At 50.5% G+C, this 23,006-nt stretch overlaps 8 protein-coding genes across 8 annotated transcripts; 6 read left to right on the top strand and 2 right to left on the bottom strand.

Annotated features, from left to right (window-relative positions):
• Positions 1–1,630: 1,630 nt before the first annotated feature.
• N7508_009522 (GPI anchored serine-rich protein) lies at positions 1,631–2,266 on the top strand (the record flags this gene model as incomplete). Its single annotated transcript, XM_058467585.1, has 1 exon — positions 1,631–2,266. One exon carries the CDS (start codon positions 1,631–1,633, stop codon positions 2,264–2,266), a length of 636 nt encoding a protein of 211 aa, XP_058315431.1.
• A 2,451-nt stretch (positions 2,267–4,717) lies between these two features.
• N7508_009521 (NAD(P)-binding protein) lies at positions 4,718–5,789 on the bottom strand (the record flags this gene model as incomplete). The annotated part of the gene is made up of 7 exons (XM_058467584.1): positions 4,718–4,824; positions 4,888–5,179; positions 5,238–5,319; positions 5,371–5,459; positions 5,510–5,578; positions 5,633–5,703; positions 5,756–5,789. The coding sequence occupies 7 exons, from the start codon at positions 5,787–5,789 to the stop codon at positions 4,718–4,720; spliced, it is 744 nt and encodes a 247-aa protein (XP_058315430.1).
• An 822-nt stretch (positions 5,790–6,611) lies between these two features.
• N7508_009520 (fungal specific transcription factor domain-containing protein) lies at positions 6,612–7,499 on the top strand (the record flags this gene model as incomplete). The annotated part of the gene is made up of 1 exon (XM_058467583.1): positions 6,612–7,499. One exon carries the CDS (start codon positions 6,612–6,614, stop codon positions 7,497–7,499), a length of 888 nt encoding a protein of 295 aa, XP_058315429.1.
• Positions 7,500–7,539: 40 nt separating this feature from the next.
• Positions 7,540–8,115, top strand: N7508_009519 (uncharacterized protein; the record flags this gene model as incomplete). The annotated part of the gene is made up of 1 exon (XM_058467582.1): positions 7,540–8,115. The coding sequence occupies one exon, from the start codon at positions 7,540–7,542 to the stop codon at positions 8,113–8,115; it is 576 nt and encodes a 191-aa protein (XP_058315428.1).
• Positions 8,116–11,350: 3,235 nt separating this feature from the next.
• On the top strand, positions 11,351–13,445 carry N7508_009518 (DnaJ and TPR domain protein; the record flags this gene model as incomplete). The annotated part of the gene is made up of 3 exons (XM_058467581.1): positions 11,351–11,873; positions 11,946–13,107; positions 13,166–13,445. The coding sequence occupies 3 exons, from the start codon at positions 11,351–11,353 to the stop codon at positions 13,443–13,445; spliced, it is 1,965 nt and encodes a 654-aa protein (XP_058315427.1).
• Positions 13,446–14,613: 1,168 nt separating this feature from the next.
• N7508_009517 (uncharacterized protein) lies at positions 14,614–16,815 on the bottom strand (the record flags this gene model as incomplete). The annotated part of the gene is made up of 1 exon (XM_058467580.1): positions 14,614–16,815. One exon carries the CDS (start codon positions 16,813–16,815, stop codon positions 14,614–14,616), a length of 2,202 nt encoding a protein of 733 aa, XP_058315426.1.
• A 1,549-nt stretch (positions 16,816–18,364) lies between these two features.
• On the top strand, positions 18,365–21,502 carry N7508_009516 (putative serine/threonine protein kinase; the record flags this gene model as incomplete). The annotated part of the gene is made up of 3 exons (XM_058467579.1): positions 18,365–19,256; positions 19,312–19,409; positions 19,460–21,502. The coding sequence occupies 3 exons, from the start codon at positions 18,365–18,367 to the stop codon at positions 21,500–21,502; spliced, it is 3,033 nt and encodes a 1,010-aa protein (XP_058315425.1).
• A 316-nt stretch (positions 21,503–21,818) lies between these two features.
• nut2 (mediator complex subunit NUT2) lies at positions 21,819–22,506 on the top strand (the record flags this gene model as incomplete). The annotated part of the gene is made up of 3 exons (XM_058467578.1): positions 21,819–21,849; positions 21,901–21,997; positions 22,140–22,506. The coding sequence occupies 3 exons, from the start codon at positions 21,819–21,821 to the stop codon at positions 22,504–22,506; spliced, it is 495 nt and encodes a 164-aa protein (XP_058315424.1).
• Between the last annotated feature and the right edge of the window lie 500 nt (positions 22,507–23,006).

The following is a 23,006-nucleotide window of genomic DNA, read 5'->3' as shown; positions in this document are numbered from 1 at the left end:
GGCGACAAGCCGGACTAAACGATAATTGGTTAAACACCATACATGTATGTACATGAAATCGAGGCTAGCCTTAACCCTGACTGGCGGTCGAACCGCTTCAAGTGCCTGACCCAAGGCCTCGACTCAGGAACCGTATGAAGATCGACAACACGACGCATTGATACTCTGCAGTAGGCCGGGGTTCCAACCAGATTGAATTCTCTAAGCCCCATTGACCAGAAGGCCAGGCTGCCGGTGTGACCGAAATGAAATTACACTGCAATGCGCCATGCCAGGGACACACCCAGTCAGGTGGCCGGACCTCGATCTATTTTCCAAAGTACTTTTCCTGTACAGTACGCTTGGGCACACTATTATAGCCGGGTGGCTTGTCAAGGAGGCTTACAGGAGCAAGCTTCGTTAAGCACTTTACGCGGAGGTGTAATTAATGCGGTCTAGCCGTTATTCCGCCAGCGCATGAGACCTTCCCGTTGCGGGGGGGGAACTCGGTCATAGAGCGAGAACGATGGTTCTTCGCTTACGGACTTATTGGGTTTAATTAATTAATATAGGGAAGAGAGCGTATGGATATTGGTTTTGATACAGTAGGAATTAACAGTTCTTGTAAAATATACTTTGTTCTATTATTGTACATGTAGGGAGTCAACAAAGAGAGACACTCTCGGTCGACGATATACCCAGTCCCCCGGAGGACACAGTACAGTCCCATTATTAGTGATCCACACGACGTAATGAAAGAAAAGTAATGGGAAAGTAAAATATACCATGTCTCGGCGATTCGCTCCGACAGGCGCAGCACCAGTCAGAGAGCCACATAGTGTTTTTCCGTGTTTAGATGAACATCCGGAGTAAGGACCAGCCTCAATTTCGCAGGTAAAGTGCACATCATCGTGGATTCGCCCTTGCACAATACAGTTCTTGGCAAAAATACATTCGCGGGCTGTTCAGGGGTAAGTGGAGTCAGATAGGGACCCACGGGGAGAACTGCAACTGGGACGCCAGGAACGGGTAGTGGATCGTCGGTGCGGTCTGAAACAGCGTCATTGTGTTTATTTTGCTGGACAGAAACGGTGGAATTACACCGAGAAAGAGAGTCGTAAACACAGATGTAGATAGAAGGTTGCATTGCAGTGTACCCGATATCAGGGCTTTGTAGATCCCATGACATGTATTGTCACAGTCGGTCTCAACGTCCAAGTTTAATGGCGCGATCGGCGTTACCAGAACCACGCTAGCCACACTAGTCCAAAAATACAGTCATTGGGTTATGGCGAAACAGACAAAGCACAGAGCCCGAGTAACCGGTACCTGGCAAGATACGGTGTGGATGTAGTGTCAGTCAAGTACCCAGTACACTTTCAGGAACGGTGTTTCCCCTTTTTTTTAGGGGCAAAGCGTGTTGTGCTGATCTTGACACTAATCTCCCCGTTCATACAAAGGCCCCCCTGCCTGCCCTCCTTTCCCTCTTTTCTTTCTTCTTCAAGTACACACTTCGTTGCATAGCATCCAGTCACTCTCTTCGACTTCGGTCTTCCACTCTTTACCAACTACCAACTCTCTTTCTACAAAAGCTACGCTTTTTATACAACCTTTTTGAACAACCACCCGGTTTTCCGTACATACATTCAAAATGCGTTTCACTGCCGCCACTGTTGCCTTCTTCGCCGGCCTTGCCGTTGCCGCCCCCGGTGCTGCTGACCAGACCGTCTACGAGACTGATGAGGTTACCATCACCTCCTGCGCTCCCACCGTCACCGACTGCCCCGGCAACTCCGGTGTTGAGCCCACTGGCACCCCCGCCATGACCACCAGCGTTCCTGCTGAGGTCACCAGCAGCGTCCCCAGCGCTGGCTCTTCCGAGACCCCTGCCTGGTCCGAGACCCCCGCCTGGTCCTCCGAGACCCCCGCCTGGACTGCTCCCGCCTCCAGCGCTGCCTCCTCTGGCGTCCCCCCCGTTGCTCCCTCCATGAGCACCGGTGTTCCCCCCGTCGCCCCCGTCGGTACCCCCTCGGTCACCGCCATCACTACTTGCATCCCCACCGTCATCTACTCTACCGTGACTCCCTCCGCCACTGCCCCCGCTGGCAACGGCGGTAACGGTGGTGGTGTCCCCCACCCCAGCAAGGGCCCCTCCGGTGTTTCCCCCTCCGGCACTGCCTCTGCTACCCCCGCCGCCTCCTCCCCTGCCTTCAACGGTGCTGGTGCTCTCTCCGGCTCCGTCGGCTTCGCTGGCTTCGCCGCCATCGCTGCTTTCGTTCTGGCTTAAATGATCTCTTCAGTGATGTACATCTGCACGTAATTGGATCTTGATGATTCAGTCCCGGCGTAGCTGTCGCAATTACCGGAGTGATTGTTGGAGGTGATGTCAAGAGTGGACCGTGTTATTTAGTGTTTTTGGTGATTTACCTTGGAACTATTGTTTTCTGATTGGATATGCCTATCCGTCTTTGCTTTTTTATATACATATTTCTTTTTTTACTTTTCTTGGGCTTCCTGGATAGCTTCGGAGTTGTGTGAAGCTCGCTTGGTGGCTTGAGCACGACCTTAATGTAAACCATGACAGCTTTGCACCTTTTCCATCTTTCCAGCGCCCGTAACCTTTTTGGAATGTATTCCAGTCTTGTTTACATATTTTCTTAATTCCTTACGAGTTACTTGCAATGCCAACATGTAATTCTACTTCACCCCTGACCAGCATCTATATATAAGGCACCAGTGTGTAGTACGGAGTACGATCCTTCTAGTCCGTGTCCTACCCCTGCCCCTTGGCCTTGTGTTAGCGTCCATCTGGTGCATCCTAGGGCTGAATATGCGACAGATTATGATTGGGAGTTAAATTCCTCGGTATTGTTACAGTATTGCTAAAAATCGGGGTCACCTACCCTTGTTCCAAGTTAATTGCTTCTCGAACCCTAACGCCTCGATGTATGCTAAGCCACTTTGAAATGGTGGAATGAAATCTCCAGTTTCTCTGATTTACCGCGCGTAGTACGGAATAATAATATTGTATTCTGGGTCAAAGGTGATCGCCCACATTTGCCGAGTCGCTGAACTCAAAGGCCTTATGTCTGTCGTGCATGTCATACCCGAATTCCATCTTTATGGCATGTGTGGGATACTTTTCGTTAATGAAACCTAGCTCGTAACAGAGCCATAATATGCGCTATGTATGTATAATATAATGCCCGGAGATGCTAGAGTCCATTTCCTTCAGAAGTGAAGCTACTGACTGGCTGAACGTGAATTGCCTTTTTGCTCAGACCTCAATACTATGCAGTAAAGGCATTCGTGCATTCTTGTAGCTATGAGATATACTCTTTGGTGATACCTCACAGAATCCACTCCATCTTTCATCTCCATCTCGTGTAGCAGGATGTGATCTGATGACTGGACTCACTTAATGCACACCCGATCCAGCATCTAGGGCTGGAGATAGCGAATAAATATCTAACCACCCTCATCAAGTGTATGTGAAACTGTGAACCCATAGCAAGAAGAGGCTCAAACCTATCTTTCAACTGTAGTACCACTGGATCAACTTCTGCAGACATGGACGAATACAGTACAGTAGATGAAAGATCCCAACTTGTTGCGCGTCAGAACAACGACAGTCACATACCAATAGACCGCAAATGAAGGTATGCGGTGTGATATTGTATACCGTTGCAGCCGGGGATACCTTACAAAGTTGGATTCTGCTGCTCTTGTATCCTTCAAATTCCTCACTCATCTTTCGCCTCAGACTTAGTATACCATCTAATTACTAATTACTATTTACTATTACGATTAACAAAGCATTAACTTTCGTGAGTCTCTGTGACACCCATCAGACCCGGTGAATCTAACCTACTCGCCAGAGTCATCTCAATATAATATCTCAGGTGTTTTTCTTCCTGGCAGTGTTGGGAATGACCTCTGCCAGTTTAGGAAATAACGGTAGGGGGCAATTTCAAGTCCATTCACTGAAGCTAATGATGATACGTAGTTTGCGGCACCTGTAAAGAATGCGTGAATGACTGTGACTCTGGACATTTCTATGTTGTTCAACGTACTGGACACCCAACGTTAAAATGTGCATGAAGCTAGAAGAACTTGGGAACCTTGAAAACATGTTGTCTAGGAAAGGATCAGGATAGTATTAGTTGAGCCCTTGGGACTTCAGACCACGCTTCTTGGGTATCCATATTTGTCTCCGTAGTTGAAGCATGCCTCTGCAACAACTAACGCATTTACAGACTAACTGTCCATTCTTATCAGCCATCTTCATTGTGAGCGGAGACGTATGAAAATTACGAAGCAGCAAGTTCCGTATGTATAAAGCTGAGGGAGAAGTCTGGACTTTCGTTACGTATTTGAAAGCTCGGCATATATCGACTAATTTGAATATGAAACCCGAAGAACTTGACGGGTTCTATTTTTTTTTTCATTGCGTTTGAAATGCTAGGCAAAAAGAATGCGTAAGGTTTACAGGCTATCTAATGTTATCACCACGAATAGCTTGTGCCAAAAGAAGTATCAACCTTTCAAAATCATAGTCACTACCTGTAGGTATCTGTGACCTGCTCTTCACGGCTTACCACTCCATTCTCTGGCCAATAAATCTTCTGTCTGAGTGAACTTGTAATCCGGCAGCAGTTGATTCCACTCGTCTGAAACCGCAAATGCTTCTGCTGAAAATGCCAAGAGAATTCCGGCAACTCCAATTCTCGAGAATACATCAACCTGGGATTGAGGGATGGTCAACTTTCGGGACCCACGAAGTTTGCCATGTCCCCTTCTCGAGTTCCTCAGCTTTCACTTTCTCAACAAGGAAACGCTGATATCCTAGTCAATAGTATATAAGCAAGATTGATGATGATCACAAGTAAATTAACTAGAGTTACTCACCGCGGACTTTTTCACCTAAAGCCAAAAGCTGCCCAATTGAGATATTGGTACCTCTGATGCCTCCAACAACCGGCCACTCGCCTTCGAAGTCAATGGCTCCGGCTACGACATTCGCAAGATCCTTGACTGCAGTGAAAGTGATTTGATCATCATCGCTGCCATCAATGGCGATGAATCGACGGTTTGCGAAATCGAACGGGATTTCGATCTGGTGGATGTGCTTGGTTGACTTGTAAGGACGGGTCAAGTAGTTCACGAAAAGACCTGGCTGGAACAAAATGTACTGCAGAACCTGTACGTAATCCTTGGGTCAAAACCTGAAGATAATTAAGAAGTTTTCCAAGTCCCACCGTCATGTCCCTGTTCAGCTCTTCCAGATATCGGCGTATTTCACCCTTGTAGCTGTACCAGCTAAGATGCTCCAAGCCCGACCTATCAATTGTCAATCAGTGAAAGTAAACATGATTGATGGACAGATATTACGTAGCCCACTCGCTGGGCGCAAAGCGCTTCACACCAGCTTGAACTGCGGCGTCGATAAGCCTCTTTTGGACTGGACTATTTGGATCCTCCTGTCGGCAGCAAAAGAGAGCAATGTGTTGACTCCCTGCAGTACTCTCACCAGTTGCTCTGGGTTGTAGTCTGTCTGGACCCATCTTATCCCTGGGGTGACCTCTGCGCCTGAATCACCCTGTATAAGAAAGTTAGACATGTCTGTCTAAAGTACAGGAGCAAGGACTTAAACCTTTCTGGACAAGATAATGATTTCATGCTTTTTAGTCTCAAGGAGAACACCAATTATCTCCTGTGCGACATCTATCGACATAAGTAACACTGCAGTACACGTTGTGAAGCGCGAAGTACACACTGCCAGAACCGCCAGCAATCGCAATCTTGACCATTTTGGTATGGACTTAGAATTTATTCTCCGGTAAAGGTTGTTGACTGGGTATTTGAATAGATGAGCTATGATGGTTCCTGCGATCTATATAAAGGCTTCGACCGAGCTTCGGTCGAATCACCGAGGGGGTGGTTTGTCATGACTCCGGCCGAGCTCCGGAACGTCTGTCAGCACCGAGCTCGGTCGACTGATAGATAGCTCATTCAAACATGGCCTCTGAATTGATGTGATTTCTAACTTTGAGGCTAGGATATCCAATCAAATTACTCATCATATTGATGAGACCTGGTTTGCCATAAGCCATGGATGAAGTATTCCACCACAAGAACAGAGCCGGAGCCGAACGAAGAAAGATACGGAAAGGGACCCAAAGCTGTTGGGAATGCAAGCGACGAAAGGTTCGGTGCCTCTTCGGCTCTTCAGCCCATGCACGCAATAATTGTCGGAGACGCGGGAGCACTTGCATCAGTCAAGAGTATCCTGATAAGCCGGTCTCTGTGAGCAGCAATAAGCTCGAGGGTCGACTTCGTCGAGTAGAAGACCTACTGGAGCAGTTGCGGAATAAGAAAGATACCTACCCTGGGCTACATTTACCTACTTCCCACAGGCGTTTCAGTCCAGTTGCTCTGTGGAACATGCACATCCTCCTCAGGTTCACCGAGGAGGCTCTATCCTCCCCAAGGATGATGCTTCAAATCCCAGAGCCGGCTAAGCACCCAGTGCTGATCGCGCGTAGGCTTCTGGTCCTAGGAATATTCCTACAGGAAATCCCCCCTCTTGTCTCCAAGGATAAGGAAGGATTGGTGTCTCTGTCCGCTCAATTATGACTCGTGTCATTGAAAAGGCCATCAGCCTCGTGACTACCAATGAAGAACTCATCCGCTCGGTCGAGGGTATGGAATGCATAATGCCCGAGACTGTATACCAGAACTACGCTGGGAATCTCCACCGTGCATGGATGGCAATGCACCGGGCAATTACCGTTGCGCAGATGATGAATCTACAACGTGGACTTGTCTCGCCGTCCTTGAAATTCATTGAGCCCGAGACTCGGGTAACATTCAACCCTGCTCAAACCTGTTTCAAATTGATCCAAACGGACCGCTACCTGTCAATAATGCTAGGCTTGCCACACAGCTCTCTCGACGATCGCTTCCCTACTCCCCAGCTGTCAGACGAATGCAGCCCAACCGAACGCATGCAATGCATCCACTGCGCCGTAGCCGGTCGTATTATTGAGCGAAACAATGGCGGGTTCAACAGCCTTGCCAAAGCCGAAGAGGATGATGTGCTGTTACGCAAAGCTGCAGATGAAATGGCACCTCAATGGTGGCTGATTCCGAATTTCATACCCTGCAGTAGTGACGGCTCAAAACTTCTTCGGGATACACTTCGCATAATGGATCAGCTTACGCACTATCATATGCTTATACGACTGCATCTACCCTACATCTTTTTCTCACCTGGCCCAAGGAATAATCGTAGCAAGATTACCGCCATCAATGCTAGCCGCGAAATACTGTCTCGTTATATTGCATTCCGCACTTCGAGCTCTGCACATTTCTACTGCCGCGGCTGTTATTTCCTTGCATTTATTGCCATTAACATACTTTGTATTGCTCACATCAATTCTCGAAGCCAGTCTCATGGAATTGAGAGCTCGGGCGTGCACACTGGTTTTGAATGCCTCGCTCCACAGTCGTCCAAGTGATCGTGGTTCTATGGAGTGTGCCTTGGAGATCATTGCATCCATGGCCCGGGATGAAATTGATTTGATCGCCTACAAACTCACCCGAATCATTCATCATCTTCTCAAAATTGAAGCAAATGCTGCCAAGGGGGTCATGTACAGCACAAGCTCATCTAAAAATGATGATGGGGGGCTTGAGTGTGACGGCAGGTTGACCAACGACGGCAAGACACTACAAATTAACATCCCATATTTTGGTGTGATCAATTTTGAACGAGGTGTCATTTCAAAATCAGTGGGAAAGATTTCAGGCCAGATAAATCTCGACACGTCGACTTTCCCTGTTTCGAATATACTCAGCCCCAACCAGCCGGCCGAACATAACCAACGCCCACCCTCTGGATACGACGGTATGTCTATGATGGGCTCTCTGCCTTCGAGTAACTTGCCATCGAATACACAACAGCCCTCTTTGTCAGAAGAATTCAATCAAAATAGCTCCGGTGATCAATATGCGGAATTAATTGGTTCCATGGAGTTCCTACGCGATGAGGGTGATCTCCAAGGCATTGAGGTAGCCTTTTTCGATGGACTGTTCTGTGGGGCTGAGATAGGGGGAAATACGGAGGACTCTTAAATAAGAGAACTGCTCGTTCCGGTTAAGCTCTGACTTCGGGTCTTTGATGCCGATGGGGTGGCGGTGCTAAATAGCGGGATATCAAATTAGAAGCATCAGAACAAGATATATGAATCTTGAGTTATTACTTTAATTACGATGGCATAGCTCCACCTCTCTAGGTTTTTGAAAACATATTTTGGATCCTTCCACGTCCATTCCGTACAGCATTGCTATACAGTGATTCAGTGACTTCAACATGTTTATACAATTTACGACATGTTATTGGCAGACAAAAATAGAGTGACCCACTATGAATGACCGCGATGGCGGCAATTGTGCCTGCAGGGCACATGCTACACTGTACATTTATCTACTTCACACCCTTGTACGGAGTACGTTTCATACCAAAACAAAATATCACTATGCTCTGACAACAAATGTACAGAGTAGTTTCATAGGAAGATTTCTCAGAGACCAGCATCAATGACCATTACAGTCTTGACTTCGGTCTAAGCGACGTATCCGCACCTGTGGGGTCTAAGGAGCCACGGCCCCTTCTATTACAATTTACATTCGTTCTTGGCTTTGGGGCTTCATTCCTGTGCCATGTAATTTTCAGGGTGAAGCGGGAGGCTCGGAGAAGACCGTCTCTATATGACGCTATCTGGTCCTTGCGGTGAGAGGGGGATTCTTCTGTGGTATCAAGTTTGGACCCCAAATCAGACCGAGAGGCTAATCAGTTTCAGGATCATAGCAGGATATACGCCCACTTTCCGCTCCTGGCGAAATTCTCCGACCGCTTCCCGGACAAGAAAATGCTGCTTACAGAGGCAAGTAATGAGCGGTCACGATGGATGCTAAGCTGGCGAGAGAAAAAATAAGCGTCGTTGATATCCCACTATGTGTCGTTAGCCCTAAAGGCGCACTATGTGTCCAAAGTATGGGGTCGATTCTATAATAAGCTGTGCCATGCCTTGCAAGGCGTGTGCCGTGATCCTTCGTTCCAAGTGAGGCAGGACGTACAGAATTCTCAGGCCTATCCTTAACGCGTCTTATTTCTCATGTCCAAATTTGATTTTGGCTTTAAATACGAGCCCTCACGACGATCCTCCATTGGCAACCCCAAAGCACGTCACTGTGTTTAAAGATAGTATATACTGGACTTTGGTCGTATATTGTCTATACAATGCACTTTTGTCCCTGTTTACGAAGACTTAATCCAATTTCCCCAGAGCCACCGAAAGTCGACATTCCACTCATGGATCTCTCATCCCTGGAGGGTCCTCCGATTGACAACCCTCGCCTCAGTGTCCCACGATATCCCACAAATCCTCGTATTCACATACACTCGCCCCCTCCGGATACTAGCATCACCAATATCCTAGTCTGGAAACCTTTGCCACCAGCACCGGCTTCAACAGACATTTCATCACAACAGTATTACCAAAGAAGGATTGACGGCCCATCTGGGTCATCACTCGACCCCAATCTCAGACGAACTCCGGCCCACAGAGGAAGGAGAAGTCCAAGTCCATCCAACGAGATATTCCCGGACTACTACTACGATCAACAAGAACGTGAAATGCCTCCGCTCACATCGCCCAATATCCGATCTACTTCACTTCCCAGACGACCACAGACCTGTCAACCCCTTGTCTGGCTCGAAAGCGAACAGTATTGGGTAGTTGGACACAAAGACAGGCCGCGTACACCCGAGCTTCAGACCCGAAACAGACCACGGTCCACAGGATCCTCGCCTATTTCGCCAATATCATCAATGTCGCCATATCAAATCGATTCATCATTCAGCCCTAGCTCTGGTCGCGTGAGTGTAGATCATCAAGTGGACCAGCCACCGCCTTATGGCAGCCACAGATATGGTTCAACGCATGCGCGGCTAAGAGATGCGCGCATTTCCAGGTGGATCGATATCGCGGAAAGGAGGCAGAACTTACCGACATAAATGGGGGCTATCAAGGTCTGTGATTACAGATGAGGTGCGCTAGTCTCCAAGTCGGTCGCGATGGTAACATCTATACGGAGTACGGGCCGAACTACGTTATATGTCAACATCACTGAGAGTTTCAGCTATGGTGGCTGAAAAGTTATTGGATGCAAAGCCCTATTATTTGATATCCTACAGATGAATTTCATCACTCAGGGGTCTTCACCAAGTCTGAATCGACGTGTTCAATATTGGTCTCACCGCCTGTTCGAGTCTTTCATTCTACTTTTACCACCCATGTGAGTCCTACCATGGACTTATTATGATCAGATGTGATACACAATAAGCACAAGAAAGAACCTGAGCACTGACCAATGGTTTATAGCGGCCCATGTGGCATGGTTTGCTGGCCTAGGGTTCCGCCAGCTGGACAGGAACGATATCAAGCACATCAAATCAAACCGTTTTGTGAAACGGTGTCAGATAAGACACATCGCAAGATGCAAAATGAAGGACGATCGAGACCTTCTCACCTGTATATATCCCAGAGCCAAGCCTCACACGATACATTACCCAGGGCAAAAGACACGACAATCTACCTGGATTGGCCGAGACATGTTTTAGTATCCATAGTATATCCGTGTCAAGAAAGTCCGATGCAGGGGTTCCCCTCTCCAAGACGCCAGTCACAGCGCTGGACGTATGTCTGTCACCGTCAGCGTAGCAAACTGCATGTCGGATCCACCGCTCCACTGCGACTTATAGACAGCCTCGCCATCCCTGCCCACTTGGTTGAGGGGGTGATGAAGTCTTCATGCGTGCTGTAAGAAGAAGATTCTCGAATCGACCTGACCTGATTTTTCCAGCGGCTGGGGGGAAGATTTCCGGCGAGAAATGCATGTAGTGACTCCATGGCTCCAGTTCTTTTGCGCGCTAACACAGACCAGTAGCTCTCCAGCCTCTGAATTATTTGCCTGAGAGGGGAGTAGTCATTCAATAAAATAGAAAATATATTATAAGGGAAAAGGTCAAACGCTTTCTTCTCTTGTCTTCACTCATACACCCCCCCATACTTCGGCTTGACTTCGGCTCGGTGACAGTTCATAGAGTACATTTCATTTTTCTGTTTGCTGTGAACAATTTGCATCCTATTTATTAACATGATCAGAACAGACTGATATGTTGTGAATATAACATATATCATATCATTCGACCTCAGAAGTGCTTGAGATCTTTGGAAGTCTCCCCGGTTCTACCGCCTTCGATAGAAAAAAAAATTCCCCCGAACGCCTCTTTCCCCCCCACCCAATGGTCCAACTCGCCCATATCTTCAAGAAAGACAAGGACAAGGAGAAAGATTCTGATTCCCCGTCACCGAAAACTTCCTTCTCCGCTTCGCGCAAATCCTCCAAGTCGCCTTCCAAGTCACCTTCGAAGTCGCCCTCCAAATCCTCTCCCTCGCCCACCAAACCCTCCGCAAAATCAAAGACATATTTCTCTCATAGTCGCTCGTCCTCGAATTCGGGACCAACTTCTAGTTTCAAGTTTGCTCGATCTTCGCGTGACCAGGACATACATCCGCTGAATCTCCCGCCTGACGAGCTACGTCGTCGATTGTCCGCCATGGCAGCATCTAGAGAGGAACGGAGCTCCATGGATATCGATCCTCAGGAGACTCCCAAGAACGGCACAAAGGAGGAACGGAGCCCGACTCCCCCACCGCACCAGCCGAACTCCTCGTCCGCCGATGAGGCTGACTCGTTCAAGCTGGCCGGTAACAAGTTCTTCAAGGATGGCAACTACTACCGTGCGATCCAGGAATACAACAAGGGTATGCATCTTCTCTAATTCGGAACTGATCTTGTCTAGAAGAGCAGAGTCGCTGACGAATATTTGTCTACAGCCATTGAGATAAACCCCAACTCATCGGCCTACCTGTCCAACCGCGCCGCGGCCTACATGTCCGCTAAGCAGTATCTGAATGCGCTCGAGGATATCGAGCGCTCCAATGAACTCGACCCCAATAATCCCAAGATTATGCACCGCTGGGCAAAGATCCTGACCAGCCTGGGTCGCCCACAAGAGGCCCTGGATGTGCTGGCACAGATCCAGCCCTCGGTCTCCGCGACCGACAAAGCCCCCGCAGAGAAGATGCTGCGATTCGTCACACAAGCCGAGGAGACATTAGCAGAGGACCGCGGAGTGTCAATGGTGATCTACTGCTTGGACCAGGCACGGCAAGGACTCGGACAAGGGGTGAAAGAGCCTCGCAAGTGGACACTCCTGGCAGCTGATGCCCAGCTGAAGTTGAACAACAGCAACTCGCTTGGCAAAGCACAAGACATCGCGATCGGTATGTTGCGCGAGAACAGCCAGGACCCGGATGCCATGTTGATCCGTGCCCGTGCTTTCTACGCCTCCGGTGAGACCGAGCAGGCACTCAAACTCCTGAAGATGTGCCTCGGGCTGGACCCGGACATGAAGGCAGCCATCAAGTTGCTGCGTATTGTGCAGAAGCTGGCCCGCACCAAGGAGGAAGGAAACACTGCTTTCAAAGCGAAGGATTACCGCCGCGCCATTGATCTCTGGGCCCAAGCTCTCGAGGTTGACCCCACCAACAAGGATATGAACGCCAAGATCCTGGGTAACCGTGCACAGGCCTACATCAACCTCAAGGAGTATGATTCTGCTATTGAGGACTGCACTGAGGCCCTGCGTCTCGACCCCGGCTATGTCAAGGCTATGAAGGTCCGTGCCAAGGCCAATGCCGGTGCTGACAACTGGGAGGATGCTGTCCGCGACTACAAGAGTGTTGCCGAGAACAACCCCAGCGAAAAGGGCATTGCGGAGGAGATCCGCCGCGCCGAGTTCGAGCTTAAGAAGTCCCAGCGCAAGGATTACTACAAGATTCTCGGGGTCACCAAGGATGCCACCGAGACCGAGATCAAGAAGGCCTACCGCAAGATGGCCATCCAATACCACCCGGATAAGAACCGTGACGGTGAAGCCGGTGATGAGAAGTTCAAGGAGATTGGCGAGGCTTACGAAACCCTCATCGATTCTCAGTAAGTTTACAACCTACCCTTTGTCTCAAGTCAACCACAAAACTAACCCCGTTCTTAGGAAACGTGCTGCTTATGATAACGGAGACGACCTGATGGACCCAGCCGACATGTTCGGAGGTGGTGGCTTCGGCGGCATGGGAGGCATGGGAGGCATGGGAGGTATGGGTGGCATGGGTGGCATGGGCGGTATGGGTGGTATGGGCGGCGGAGCCAGTCACATAAACATCGATCCCAACATCCTGTTCAACATGATGAACGGCGGCGGCGGCGGAGGCTTCGCCTCTGCAGGCGGCCACCCCTTCGGCGGCCAGGCTCGCGGCGGCGGCTTCCCCTTCTAGACGAAGATGAAGATGAAGACAGCCCCGGGCAATCTTCAGCCATTATCCCCCACCCCACCAATTCTCTCACCTTCCATCATCCATACGGAGTTGATGAAGTGGGAGAACAAAGGAATTCGCATGTCTTCGACCGGAGTTGGAGTTACACCTCGATATCCTATACATTGATTTGGCGGAAGCCAGGGCGTCATTTTTGTTTTATGCCCTTTGTTCACATCACACGATGTTTCTCGCCATGTTTTCTGTTTCTGAAGAAACGCCCATATGATTCCCGATATGATAGATTTGATTTTTTTTTTCTCATTTCCTTATTCTCTTCTCTCAGTTCGCCCTGTCTTCTTCTCATTGCATTTCATTTTTTCTCTTTTTTCCTTCGTCTTCTTCTCTTACCTCTTATGCCTCGTCGTGTGGCTGTATATGTTTGTTGGACTCTGTATGACTCTATGAGAATGGTGCATCATGACGGGGGATTCGGAGATGGATGTGCGCACGCAAGATACACAAGATATATCCGACAGACCATTCATTTCAGGCGTTCATACAAGCTCATTGGTTTTTTGGGGCTTCTTGATTGAGAGATTTGTTCACACGATATATTCTTCTCGATTTGGTTTTGCCTAGTTGAGCAGCGGCATAGCGTGCGTACAATCTACATGAGACGAAATACAATCGTCTTCTGAAGCATGTCTATACTCTTTTCTTTTCGCCTTTCTAGACTGGAAGTCGTTTCTTTGTATGGATATATAGTCATGCTATGCATGCATCCTTTGTAAAAGCAATATAAGATGTCTAAATAACTGCCGCATTGGTTGTGGTATGTACTCTCATAGTAAACAGCTGTACTAAATAATAAACAGGAAAACTCAAAACATGATCATGACAAGGGGGGAATCTCAAAAATCTGGGCATGGGAATTGGGAAGGCATCAGAAAGCGAATGGATATAGGAGACAGAACAGCATAAAGCAAACTCCGCCGCTTATGAGGGATGACGATCAATTCGAACAGTCGAACACAAACATGGCATAGGGCATATGAAGATGTAACTGAAGATGAAGATGGAAGATGGAAGGTGGAAGATAAATAACGCAAAATCAGATCAAATCAAATGGGCACACAGTAACAATGCATGCGATGAGGTCCAGCAAGCAGCATTGACGCTGGATCAATCAAACATAGCCGAGAGCACTGAGCATAGTCTTGCATTCTGGAACTGGCATAGCTGATACACCCAGTGCGCGGACTAGAGCACCAGCCCGTAGCCGCTGGAGTCCAATAGCGACCTTCCACGCCTCAGTATCCTGCAATACGAAGACATACCTCTTCCCTTCTTGATCGCGCAGACTAGCGCGTAGAACGTGGAGCCCACGAAAGTCAGACTTGCCGCCTTCATTGACACCGCTACCAGCTGCGCTGCGAGAAAAGCAGGCACTGGGCGAAGCCAGGCGGCAAGTATTTTTGCAGACCTTAAGAAAATTGGCAAGAAAGGCCTCTGACTCCTCGTTTGTAGGGACGTTGTTCCCGCGGCGGAAGGAGAAGGGATTGCTGGAGGGTTGTTTGGCGGAGGTTGCTGCGTTCACTTGTGGACACCATACTTCGGCCAGCTTGAGGGTCCATGCTTTGACGTCCCATTCGCGCTGGCCGATGCCGCGCAGGTCGTCGTCAATGAAGAGGCCTTCTGTTGTGATCCGGAGTACGAGACCGTCGGTTATCATGCCTTGACCGGAGACGAGCTGTGCTATAGGTGTTTTCATGAAGGCGTTGTTGAAGGCATAGACGCCTTGGATCACGATCTTGTCTGGATCCTTGGTTGAGTATGAGCTGCGATGTGAAGGTGGAGGAGTGGTGCGCGCAGTTGAGTGAGAAGGCGCATAAGAGGACTCCGAGTAGACGGAAGTTGCAGCTGCGTATGGGCGCCGTGGTCTGTCGTAGGGCCGAAAGGAATAGGCATCGTCTTCGACGGCAGTGTTGGCTGTTGGATGAGGCGGTTTCTTGGGAGAAGGTGTTCGAGGGGGGTTGCCAGCACTCGCTGGCTTAGGAGGTGGTTTGGCAGCGGCCTCTTTCTTTGCGTCTTGGGCTTTTTTCTCGGCATACTTCTTGCTAGCGGCTTCTTTGAGGGCCGCAAACCTAGCCATAGCTTCCTTGTGGGCGGCTTCCTTTGCAGCGGCTTCTTTCTCAGCCGAAGCTTTGGCAGCTCGTTCTTTGGCTTCTGCTTCCAGCTTCTCGGCTTTGGCTTTTGCCTCAGCTTCGGCCTTTGCGGCCTTCTCACGAGCTTCAGTGGCTTCTTTCTCCATTCGATCGCGAGCCTCCTTCTCGGCGGCTGCCTTAGCTGCAGCCATTTCTTTTTCAAGCTGCTCGCGGCGCTCCTTGAGTTCTTTTTCCATGGCCTCGCGCTCACGCTTCTTCTCCTTCTCCTTGGCTTCTGCGTCGCGTTTGCGCTTGAACTCATCCATCTTGCGGCGCAAGTCTTCTTTGCGCTTAGCCTCTTCTTTGGCGCGGTCCCGCTCAGCTTCTTCTTTGGCACGGGCTTCTTTAGCAGCGCGCTCTGCCTTGGCACGCTCCTCCCTAGCACGTTCCTCTCTGAGTCGATCCTCCCTAGCACGCTGTTCTCTAGCCCGTTCCTCCTTGGCCCGTTCTTCCCTGGCCCGCTCCTCACGAGCACGCTCTTCCTTAGCCTGCTGCTCTTTGGCTCGTTCCTCCTTGGCGCGCCTTTCGGCCTCTTCCTTTTCACGCTTCTCATTATCAGCGTTTGGAGGAGGCCCACCATGTTGGTTTCCAGAATACTGACCGCCACGCTGTTGTCCGCCAAAGTTTCCTCCATGCTGCTGTCGTTGGCCTCCACTGCCACCGTAGTTCGTGCCCTGGCCATAGCCGGCACCGGAGGAGTTCTGGTTGCTGTTTGACCCACCGTTGCCAGGGCCACCCGGGCCTCCAGGACCGCCGGGGCCCCCAGAACCATTAAATCCAAACCGTGCACCTCGAGCGCCACCATTGCCATTGCTCTTGTCGCCCAGGCTACCAGACTGGGCGGACCCAAATGCCCACCCAGCGAAGCCTAAGCCGAGGGCGACCACTGCCATACCCATCCCACTACCACTACCGACGGAGGCTATATACCATGCCTTCAAGATCGGAGAGACAAGCACCCAAGCCAGCACGACCAGTAGCGTGCTCGCGACACCGGCCAGGAAACTGTTTCGGTTGCATTGTAGAGACGGAAGGTAGAGGAAACCCGAGCCAGCGGAGTGAGGCGGGACAATGAAGATGTCGTAATTGCCCTGGGGAAGATCGGAGGATTTGCGATATTCGCCTTCCGTGGTATGCGGATTCTCGCCATGCGGCGGCGGAGGAGGCGGCGGGCCCTCGTCCATTTCAGACTAAGGGAAAGTGCGATATATAGTAAGACAACCGCAAGCGCAGCGCAGCCTCAGCTGATGTATATATATATATATATACAAGACCTAGGACCTGGATTGGGCTTCAAACCTAGTTAGACAAGATCTCGCGGTTAAACGTCAATTGCCAGGTCATATTCAGTCGGGTGAGAGTTGCACTGAGTGCCCAAGGCCTCAGTGCTTGGAGGGATATCTGTGCCAATCTGAGAAAACACCAAAACCAGTGGGGAGATGCACAGATTCCCAGAAACCCAAAGCGCGAAGGATGAAAGATGGAGAGAGAGAGTTGCCACGGGGGATTTGTTTGGGAGGAGCCGCTAAGGATCGGCGCCTGCACATTCGACGTGGCCATCACATCTTGGCCACGGTTGCCTAAGACATTTACTCGGATTCTATGAATTTTGGGATGTGACATCTAACATTACATGGAATTTTTTGAATGCCACGCGATCCAAGGCTCAAGTATGAGTGGCTCTGGCCCTGTACAGCGGAACGTCAAGGGATGAAACTGTTGATACAGTTGTGCCCCTCCGTGAAGATCTTTTTAAAGACAAGTCAGATTCAACGGGTGGCTCGCATAGGAGTCTTTCTCATATGTTTCATCTACAACTGATTGGATCTATCACCACAAACATCAAGCTGAAGCCCGGAGTGTTTTGTTGTTTTGATTTTTCCCTTTTGGGAACGGCTTATGTCATCTCATTTTGACACCTCGACACCTGATCTCAGGGCAATAAGGTGAGACACGGTGATATCATGGTTCATACTCCCTACAGACTTATATGCACATGTATGACACAGTTATGGTGTTCCTTTATTTGAGTCGGACCCTGAAGCCTCCCTCAGCCAATACGACATCAAGCATGGGCTGGGGACACGGAACATCACAACCTCCGAGTTGATATTGCGGTCAAGCGGTTGGGGCTCATTCGAACTTAGTGGGTCACTAGCCCTGAGAGGTTATTGTGGCTGGCTTTGGCTTGGACAAGTGTTGAGGGTAAATGGTGCCTCTTGGTGCCTGTAACACGTGTAGTTGGCTCTCCGAGGCCCGGAATCAGGTCCCATGACCTATGGCATGAGATGCGAGGCCATGACCAGGTCAGGGCCGTATGTTGGAGTCATTGAAGTCACTGGAGTCTGTGAACGGGGTGAATGGGGTGAATGGGGTGAATGGAGTGGCCCACTGGAGCCATTCGAAGTCCAAGTTAATCTGTAGAGCGAGAGAGGACTCGGCAGAACGTGATCCGTAGCCGATGATTGGGCGGTGTTGAGATTCCATTGCTCTCTCGCATCAATCGTCCTCTTCTTATCTCAACTCAGCTTCATTTCTGTCCTTTGCGGCTGTTTGGTAGTCAGGTACTACCCCCGTGTCTCCGCCTCCCCGCCAACTTGTCCCCTTAGCTTCTCTCGCATCCAACTCCAACATTCGCCCCCCCGTTCTCCTCCCCCCTCTCCCTCTCTATGCCGCGTCGCTAGTCGTCGAGAACCGATTTCTGACCTGCCCTTTAAGGGCATCCGTGCCACCATGTCCTCCCAAGCCTATCATGGTCATTCCGCGACGTCACGTCAATTCCCCGCCTACAATCCCGTCGCCGCAACGGCTGCACCTGCGGGGACCTTGCTTCCGGGCACTAAGGTGCAGGTCGGCAGCCATCGCGTGGTAGTGGAAAAGTACCTCTCTGAAGGTGGCTTTGCTCATGTCTACGTGGTGCGATTGCCTCAAGCTGTCAATGGCTCCGAGACCGCAGTGCTCAAGCGGGTTGCCGTGCCCGACAAAGCGGCCCTCGCCAACATGCGCACCGAGGTTGAAACGATGAAAAAACTCAAGGGCCACCGGCATATTGTAAAGTATATTGATTCGCATGCTTCGCAGTTGCGCGGCGGCGGATATGAGGTGTTCCTGATTATGGAGTACTGCGCGGGCGGGGGTCTGATTGACTTCATGAACACCCGGCTTCAGCACCGCTTGACAGAGCCGGAGATTGTGAAGATATTCTCGGATGTGGCTGAAGGCGTTGCTTGTATGCACTACCTCAAGCCCCCTCTTCTTCATCGTGATTTGAAGGTCGAGAATGTATTGATTTCGGGCAAGGGGAGCTCCGCCACCTACAAGTTGTGTGATTTTGGATCCTCTGCACCCCCTCGTCCTGCTGCGACTTCGGCTGCCGAAGGTCGCTTGATTGAAGATGATGTGCAGCGGCATACAACATTGCAGTACCGCAGCCCGGAGATGATTGACGTCTACCGGAAGCAACCCATCGATGAGAAGAGTGATATTTGGGCACTCGGTGTGTTCTTGTACAAACTATGCTACTATACGACTCCGTTTGAAGAGGTTGGTCAGATGGCCATTCTTAACGCGACCTTCAAATACCCCTCCTACCCATCATTCTCGCCTCGGTTGAAGCTATTGGTTGGTGAGTTTGGACTTATCTCTGAGATGGATGGACTGGCACTGACAGACTGGCTCAGGTTCAATGCTGAAGGAAGATCCGCGCAACCGTCCGAACATATACGAGGTGGTGCGTGAGGCGTGTAAGATGCAAGGAAAGGATATTCCGATCAAAGACGTTCGTGGCCACACTTTTCCTTATGGATGTTTGATGCTGACAAAAGGTAGATATATTCCAATCGCTCTATCTCCGAAGCGCGCAAGTACCAGGAGCTTCCTCCTACACCTGTAGAAGCCCCAGCTCCCGGCGCAACCTTCACCCCTCCGGTGCAAGAGACCGAGATAATCCCAGAGATTGCGCCCATGCGACGTGGTAGACCAGGGAAACCCCAGTCATCCCACCCTAGCTCCGCGCGACCCAGTCCATCGCCGTACCGTCCTCCGGCCGTTGGCTCCTCGACTGATCCATTCGCCGCTTTGGATGGAGGTGCTCCCCGAAAGAAGACGCTAGAAGAGACGTCGAAACGCTTCCCATCGTTGGACCAGTTTGATATTTTGCACGAGAAGGGTGACAAATTCGAGTTCGAACCAGCTGTGGCAGAATCGAAGTCCGAGGACGAAGATCTTTCCCAGCGACTCACCAATGCCTTGGCTGACGACGCCTTTGCCCGCCACCAGTCACCTGAGCGCGAGCAGAAACCAGCTTTCAAGCGACCATCTGAAGCCTCGCCAGTGCGATCTCCCAATGCTCGTGAAGTGCCTACACGACAGCCAGCCCCGTTGTATCAACCCACCCCCCAGCGCCCAACAATGGTGTCGACTGGTACTATGACTTCGCCTGCTCAAACACCTCGCCTGCCTGAGCCGAAGATCTCGAGTCGCCCGATTTATCGATTCCCATCGTCCGACAACGAGCGTCCTTCTAGTCAATCTTGGAAGGCAGAAGAACAGGCGCCGTCGCCTCCAATGTCAGGCCTGAAGCCGGAAGCGAGTCCTCGCCTCTCATCCGATCATATGTCTACTCTGTCCAACTCCGCGCGCCCATCCATGGAGACCTTGCGCCGCCCATCCGGGTTGGAGGTGAACGACCCTGTACGCTCTAAGTCTGCCGTGCCCAAAGCTCGTCCCCTGTCAGTACAATCACCTGCGAGATATGACTTGCCACGTGATTCTGAGAGCCCTCGCTCCTCTTTGGATATGTCTCGTGCCCAGTATGAAGGTGGTGCGCCACTACGATCTGTCCGTACCGACATTGATCGGGATGCTGATCGGGCTAAGATTTCCTCGGATGTCGACTATCTACGAGCGATGGAGGAAGAGGAAAGCAACCGGAAGCGTGAGAAACGCTCTAGCGGTAGCCACAAGCACAAACAGCGTGGCAGTCTCTCCACTCTTTCGCTCTCAGGAGGCAAGAACCTGTTTGCTGGACGATTTGGCGATGCTTTCCGCCGATTCGAGGCGGGTAACCAGGATAAACCCTCAACACCACCATCTGAGGGCGTGCCTCAGCAGGTTTTGATTGGAGGGTCTGATTCGGGCGAAGAACGCTTCTCCCCTGACAATGAGATTGCTATGAAAGATGCTGACCGCGACGACATCTCACCAGAGATGCGTCGGGAGCTGGAGCGCCGTAGACTCTCACAAGAAGAGAAACGGGTTGCCAGTGCTGCAGCCGAGTATCGGCGCCGGGTTGCTGAAAAGGGCGACGGAGGAAGGTCGGCCAGCGATGGCCCTCGCTCCCGCACCATTCAGGACAAGATGCAGTCGTTGCTCGGAGAGTCTAACAAGCCCGTCGTTCCCAAGACAGCGACTGGATATGGCCGGTTCACAGAGACTTCCTCTCCTTTGCAGGCAAAGCAGAGTGAAACCCAACCCATTTCCTGTAAGATCCCCGCATCTAGGACATCCGGTCCTAGCTACAACTCCCGCGAGGGCTCCATCGCCATTCCAGACCGCCGGGAAGACAACAGCGCCCCAGCAGGACTCCCACATTCTGGCAAAACCCCTAGCTACCCACCCACGCAACGTCCCGCCGCCAGACCAACCGCACCACCAAAGCCAAAGAACCTGCGCGTTGGCGGGGACACCTCGCGACCTGGCAGCAGCAAAGGCCAGGGCCAGAGTCCGTCCTTCCAAACAATCCCGGCAAGCCCCGGCGGAGAAGACTGGGAAGCCAATTTCAGCAAACGGTTCCCCAGTCTCTCCGGACTTGAGATGGAGACGGAGATTGAAATCCCCAAATACGCTAGTTTGCGGACTCGGGAAGTGTAGACTACAGGATAGAAGTCTTTTGTTTCACATGATGCGGTTTCAGCGTGTGTACGTGTGTTCGCCCTTCGGGCGCATCTCCAGGAATGACTGGTTCCCTCGAGCTATGCATATATAGACAGTGACATATTGGACCTGACATAAGTTCTCTGACTTTTATTTCGTAAATCTCAGTATCTCTCCAAAAGATTGTATCCTCTGACATCTGCGCGTGTGCTTTGATCTAGATCGATCTCGCTCACCGCCTTTGGTTTCTCCCCGCAAGACCAAGACAAACCTCACTTGTCCCTTGCTCAGACTCTTCTTCAGAGTTCAGGCTATGGCACCCGTCACATTGAAGACGGTCGATGGTAAGTCTCTTCTGGCTAGCTCTGGGAACTTAAAGCTAACGCGCTATACAGATGACCTGAAAGAGGTCATCCAACATCTCTTCGAGATACAATCCGCCGTCCACGGCTACCTGGGCCCAGAGACGCAGCAAGAGCTCGTGCGAAAGATGTACGTTAGCACCAATGACACCAAATCTGTATAAAATCCATCCCTCAAAATCACACCCAAACTCTAAGAGCCATCCCTGCCTCACTCCGCACCTCCAAACCACCGCATCAAAAATAGAAGCTAACCAACAAAACCACCACAGCAAAAACCTCACATTAGCCCTCTCAACCCTTTCAACGCACACCCAACCCTCATCAAACAGCGAAACCCAACAAGAGCAAAACCAAAATATAGACCCCTCAAACCCACCTTTATCAAGCATCCAACTCCCACCAGAAATCATCGACTACGTGGACTCAGCCCGCAACCCGGATATCTACACGCGTGAATTTGTTGAGCTTGTTCAGCGCGGTAATCAGGATTTGCGCGGGAAGCGTGAGGCTTTTGGGAGCTTTCGGGATGTGCTTGCCCGGGAGATGAGGAGTGCTATGCCTGAATGTCGGGGGGAGGTTGATCGTGTGGTTGTTGCTTCTGGAGGGACGGTTCCTGAGTCAGATGGTGGGAATTGAGGTCTGGTTCCGATCTTGATGTGGTTTGAATTGCTGGATGGGGATGTAGATTGGGGTCGTGAACCTGGTGCATTCATTGGCGTTCTTATTTTTTATTGAAGCATTGCGAGCGCGGCGCTGAAAGGACTATCTCTTGGGTAAGAAATTCACGAATTATGCGATTATACATGTTTTCTCGATCTTTGAGCCTTCGGATGCATGTAGATTCTGACGGCTTGTAGGCGACAAATGGCACCGGTCGAACTTTATAGATGCGCTATATGAGTGTGACAGTGCCTGTTTATGGCTATGAGGCTGGCAAGCGAGCTAGATCTAGATAATGAAGAGGATATAAGTTCCCATACTTCGACCACTCGAGATCCCTGGGTTGGCTGAAATTAGAGCTAATCAAAGTTCGACTGACTAGTTTGGAGCCATACGTTCAAATTCCCTAAAGCCTCTTTTATGTGTACTTCAGCCACCCCCACAAAGCTTGCTAATGATCTGGAACTGTGGATGGA

This window comes from Penicillium antarcticum, assembly GCF_028974205.1.
Source record: "Penicillium antarcticum strain IBT 31339 chromosome Unknown utg000009l_segment0_segment0, whole genome shotgun sequence".
Classification (NCBI taxonomy): Eukaryota; Fungi; Ascomycota; class Eurotiomycetes; order Eurotiales; family Aspergillaceae; genus Penicillium; species Penicillium antarcticum.
The sequence above is the reverse complement of the archived record's forward strand: the minus strand, read 5'-3'. Positions and strand labels throughout refer to the sequence as shown.